This window comes from Oncorhynchus keta, chromosome 10, assembly GCF_023373465.1.
Source record: "Oncorhynchus keta strain PuntledgeMale-10-30-2019 chromosome 10, Oket_V2, whole genome shotgun sequence".
NCBI classification, from domain to species: Eukaryota; Metazoa; Chordata; class Actinopteri; order Salmoniformes; family Salmonidae; genus Oncorhynchus; species Oncorhynchus keta.
Genome location: NC_068430.1, coordinates 68,184,268 through 68,189,772, shown reverse-complemented (window position 1 = coordinate 68,189,772; position 5,505 = coordinate 68,184,268). Strand labels below are relative to the sequence as shown.

Genomic DNA, 5,505 nt, shown 5'->3' with positions numbered 1-5,505 from the left:
ATATATTAATATAAACATATATATTTACAAAACATCCACACCGAATGGTCATACATGATTACTTCTTAGACAATGTACAAATGTATGGATAAAAAGTACTACGCAACATTCAGTGAAGCTGAAACATGTATTTATGGTGCAATTGCAGTGTAGGTACTAGGTACTGAGCATAATGTACAATATAAGTGGTATGTGAACATTGTACATTGAAATGAAATTTAACATACATTAGCTAGATTGCCAAACCAAAACTACAGTAAGGGATTGTGCTAAAACCTGCCTTCCATGAAGAATTGGAATTACAATGCCTGATACAATATCAAACTAGTCATCCTCATGCAGGTAATTTATGACTGTGTATGTATTTATTCATTGATTCGTACATTTAGCTATGAATCATCTTGACTCTCACACTTTTCCATTATCCACTGAATATCATTAGAACATTTTTTTTTAATGTCCTTATGTTTCAATACCTATGTTTACTGTACTGAGTACCATGTGTTGGCCGGTACTCAATAATCTCATCCTGACTATGTTAAACATCTCCTCTCAAGCTCAGCCTGATCCTACTCACTGATGCCACACATATTGTACTCTTCTATTCTAATCGATCCATTAACTGTTCCCATGTAGACATACATCATTGATCCCATACAGTGATCCAGTAAAATGTTTCGGACTGTACTTACTAGGTTTGCGAAAACTAGGGATGCAAAAAATCTGCCAACTTTCACAAAATTACAAAATTTTATAGATATCCTGGTTGGAGGATTTGGGATTTCCTGCTTATTACTTCCTGATTCAGGGAATCTTTCAAATCGGATTTGGGGAAAACCAGGGGATTTGGGGAAAGTTACCGGATGTTTGCAACCCTACCCTATACACGGGTCCATACATTGATTTAATACACTGTTCATTCCTGTACACTATTAAAATTCGGTGATGACATACACAGTTCTTCCTATACACTGGTCCATAGATTGTCCCCATACACCGTTCTTGTACACTGATCTCATACCCTCTTCCACTGGCCACACCAGGTCTCCTTGGGTAAAGAGGTCTTGTTCAATAAAGGTTCAACAAAACTAAAATTGTCATACAACAGGCCTCAGTGGTCGGCCATATTGGCAGACAGCAGCTCCCTGGAGCTCTGATCCTGCTGGGGTCTGTCAGTGATCAATCTCAGACTAACACTACCCTCCGTGGTGCTGGTGGGGTTGACCCGGAACTTCCTGTGGACCGGCCGCATGGCCACGATGAGCTGCCTCTTGAAGGTGTCACTCAACACAATGTAGAGGAACGGGTTGATGCAGCTGTTAATGTAGCCCATGCTAATGGCTATGTTGTAGGCGTAGGAGAAGGCTGGGTTGGGGTTCTGGACTCCAACGTGAACCAGCTGGAGGATGTAGTAAGGGGCCCAGCAGATGAAGAAAGCCAGGCAGATGGCCACTGCCGTACGGGTTACTTTCTTGGTGCGCACCCTCAGGCTCCTGGGGGGCAAGGGGGCCACGCTGGTGGTCATGTGCTTGAGGATCTTGAAAAAGACCACACAGATGATGAGGAGAGGCAGAGCGAAAGCCAGGACAAACTGGTAGAGTGTGAACCAGTAGATGTTGGTAGACGGATCGGGAAGTAGCAGGGCACAGCCCACCAGGTCGCCAGGCAGAGGCATGAGGCCCGCGTACATCCACACCGGGATGATGGTCAGCAACGACAGCGTCCATACTAGAACGATAACCACGGTTGCCACGCACGGTGTCCGAACGTAGTTGAAGCGGATGGGGTGGACAGTGGCCAGGTAGCGGTCCAGAGTCATGACCGTGAGGATGTAGGTGCTCACGATCTGGCTGTTGGAGTCCAGCGCGGTGATGACTGTGCACATAGTGGCGCCGAAGCACCACGAGCCGTTGCCCATCAACTGGTGGATGAGGAAGGGCATACCGACGAGGAAGAGGAGGTCGACGATGGACAGATTTAAGATGAAGATGTCGGGAACGGTCTGCTTGGCGCGGCACTTGGTCTTCTTCAGGATGGTGTAGATGACCATGCAGTTACCTATAATGCCCAGGAAACAGATGATGCCAAATATGATGGGCAAGATGGCGTTGTTGTAATAGGCATCATGACCCACCCCTATAGGGACACAAGAGCAGCAGAAGAGAATGTTATTAAAGTACCAATATGAAATATCATAGAAACCAGACCTGTCAAGCAGCAATTTACATAGTCTGTCTGCCGTGACCCAGGTGGTACACACTTTTTATAAAAATATATATTTAATAATATAACTTTTTTTAAACTATTTTTTTAAATGATTAACCCCTCTACCACCTCCCTCTTCGGAGGACAAATATATTGTAGTTTTTTTACAGCTTTTTTGCTCCATATACAGTTGACGTTAGAAGTTTACATACACCTTAGCCAAATACATTTAAACTCAGTTTTTCACTATTCCTGACATTTAATCCCAGTAAAAATTCAGTCTAAGGTCAGTTAGGATCACCACTTTATTTAAGAATGTGAAATGTCAGAATAATAGTAGGGATAATGATTTATTTCAGCTTTTATTTCTTTCATCACATTCCCAGTGGGTCAGAAGTGTCAAGGTGTGTCTAAAGCGAAGTCAGGTGCAGGAGAGCAGAGTATGATAAATAAAGTGCACTTTATTAAAGTTCCAAACCGGGAGCACAACAAAACAAACGCGCTCAAAAGCACGGAACAATAAAGTAAAGCGCTAAAGAACATCGTATGACATGAAAACAATTACACACAAAACATGATTGTAACGGCTCTCTTCTATCTCCTCCTCTGACGAAGAGGTGGAACAAGGATCGGACCAAAATGCAGCGTGATGATGATTCATGATATATTTTAATGAAGGAAAAACTATACATGCAGAAACTACAAAAACAATTAAATGAAATAATGAAAACCGAAATAGCCCTATCTGCTGAAAACACAAAGACAGGAACAATCACCCACGAAACACTCAAAGAATATGGCTGCCTAAATATGGTTCCCAATCAGAGACAATGAAAATCACCTGCCTCTGATTAAGAACCGCCTCAAGGCAACCATAGACTTTCCTAGACAACCCTACTCAGCCACAATCCCAATACCTACTAAAAACCCCAATACAAAAACACACCACAAAATAAACCCATGTCACACCCTGGCCTGACCAAATAAATGAAGACAAACATACATACTTCGACCAGGGCGTGACAATGATGGGAAACAGAGGGTTAAAAACAATTAGATTGATTGGGGAAATGAAAACCAGGTGTGTATGAAAACCAGACAAGACAAATGGATATATGAAAAATGGAGCGGTGATGTCGATCGCCGCCCGAACAAGGAAAGGAGCCGACTTCGGTGGAAGTCGTGACAAGAAGTTTACATACACTCGGTTAGTATTTGGTAGCATTGCCTTTATATTGTTTAACTTGGGTCAAACGTTTCGGGTAGCCTTCCACAAGCTTCCCACAATAAGTTGTGTGAATTTTGTCCCATTCCTTCTGACAGAGCTGGTGTAACTGAGTCAGGTTTGTCGGCCTCCTTGCTCGCACACACTTTTTCAGTTCTGCCCACCAATTTTCTTTGGGATTGAGGGCAGGGCTTTGTATACCTTGAGTTTGTTGTCCTTAAGGCATTTTGACACAAATTTGGAAGTATGCTTGGTGTCATTGTCCATTTGGAAGACCCATTTGCGACCAAGCTTTAACTTCCTGACTGATATCTTGAGTTGTTGCTTCAATATATCCACATAATTTTCCTTTCCTCATGATACCATTTATTTTATGAAGGGCACCAGTCCCTACTGCAGCAAAAGGTTGGGGTGGTGTTCTTTGGCTTGCAAGGCTCCCCCTTTTTCCTCCAAACATAACAATGGTCATTATGGCCAAACAGTTCTATTTTTGTTTCATCAGACCAGAGGACATTTCTACAAAAAGTATGATCTTTGTCCTCATGTGCAGTTGCAAACCGTAGTCTGGCTTATTGATGGCGGTTTTGGAGCAGTGGCTTCTTCCTTGCTGAGTGGCCTTTCAGGTTATGTTGATATAGGACTTGTTTTACTGTGGATATAGATACTTTAGTACCTATTTGCTGTTGTGTTGGGATTGATTTGCACTTTTCGCACCAAAGTACGTTCATCTCTAAGAGACAGAACGCGTCTCCTTCCCGAGTGGTATGGTCCCATGGGCTGGTCCCATGGTGTTTATACTTGCGTACAATTGTTTGTACAGATGGTAACTTCAGGCGTTTGGAAATTGCTCCCAAGGATGAACCAGACTTGTGGAGGTCTACAGTTTCTTTCCTGAGGTCTAGGCTGATTTATTTTGATTCTCCCATGGTGTCAAGCAAAGAGGCACTGAGTTTGAAGGTAGACCTTCAAATACATCCACAGGTACACCTCCAATTGACTCAAATGATGTCAATTAGCCAATCAGAAGCTTCTAAAGCCATGACATCATTTTCTGGAATTGTCCAAGCTGTTTAAAGGCACAGTCAACTTAGTGTATGTAAACTTCCGTGATACAGTGAATTATAAGTAAAATAATCTGTTTTTAAACAATTGTTGGAAAAATTCCTTGTGTCATGCACAAAGCAGATGTCCTAACCGACTTGCCAAAACTATAGTTTGTTAACAAGAAATTTGTGGAGTGGTTGAAAAACGGGTTTTAATGACTATAACCTAAGTGTATGTCAACTTCCGTCTTCAACTGTACATGTTACTCAATCATTGCACCCACACTGCTCGTGCCCGTCAATGATCACCTGCATGGCCAGGCGCTAAAATAGAACTTGGTTCTATTTGTGACGCTTAAGTCACGCCTTTCCTATCTCCTTTTTGGTTTTTAGAAGCCTATACCCATGTGCCATTTCCTCATTGGTTTTGAAGAGCATATACCCACGTGGGTGACTGAAAGATTAACTGAGGTCCACACTCCAGGCCAGTCGGTGGTGGTAATGCACATTAAAGTTGGTTGCCAACCGCCATATAAAGTCCAAAGAAGAAGAAGCCTGAAGGAGGAGAGATTGCTAGAAAACAAACTTTTACCCTTTTGTATGTGGATTAATTGTTGGAGTAGAGGACCTTGTGCATTTCAGGGAAAATAACAACTCAATTTAGCATTTCTACTGCTCCAGAATCCAATGGCAGCAAGTCTTACACCACTCCAGCTGACGCTTGGCATTGTGCATGGTGATCTTAGGCTTGGGTGAGGCTCCTCGGCCATGGAAACCCATTTCATGTAGCTCCCGATGAACAGTTATTGTGCGGACGTTGCTTCCAAAGGCAGTTTGGAACTCGGTAGTGAGTGTTGCAACCAATGACAGGCGATTTTTACGTGCTACGAGCTTCAGCACTCAGTGGTCCCGTTCTGTGAGCTTGTGTGGCCTACCACTTTGCGGCTGAGCCGTTGTTTCTCCTAGACGTTTCCATTTCCCAATAACAGCTCTTACAGTTGACCGTGGTAGCTCTAGCAGGACAGAAATTTG

At 43.0% G+C, this 5,505-nt stretch overlaps 1 protein-coding gene across 1 annotated transcript; it reads right to left on the bottom strand.

Moving 5' to 3' along the window:
* Nucleotides 1–1,111: 1,111 nt before the first annotated feature.
* On the bottom strand, nt 1,112–4,788 carry LOC118389405 (melanin-concentrating hormone receptor 1-like). Its single transcript, XM_035779312.1, has 2 exons — nt 4,758–4,788; nt 1,112–2,136 (listed from the first exon to the last, which is right to left on the bottom strand). Exons 1-2 carry the CDS (start codon nt 4,786–4,788, stop codon nt 1,112–1,114), a joined length of 1,056 nt encoding a protein of 351 aa, XP_035635205.1.
* Nucleotides 4,789–5,505: the final 717 nt, after the last annotated feature.

Excerpts from the sequence above, each read along its gene's own strand:
- LOC118389405 (XM_035779312.1), bottom strand. The coding sequence starts at position 4,788 with ATGCAGGTGATCATTGACGGGCACGAGCAGT. Across the intron at positions 2,137-4,757 it reads CATTGACGGGCACGAGCAGT|GGGTGGGTCATGATGCCTAT; the intron begins GTGGGTGCAATG and ends GTGTCCCTATAG.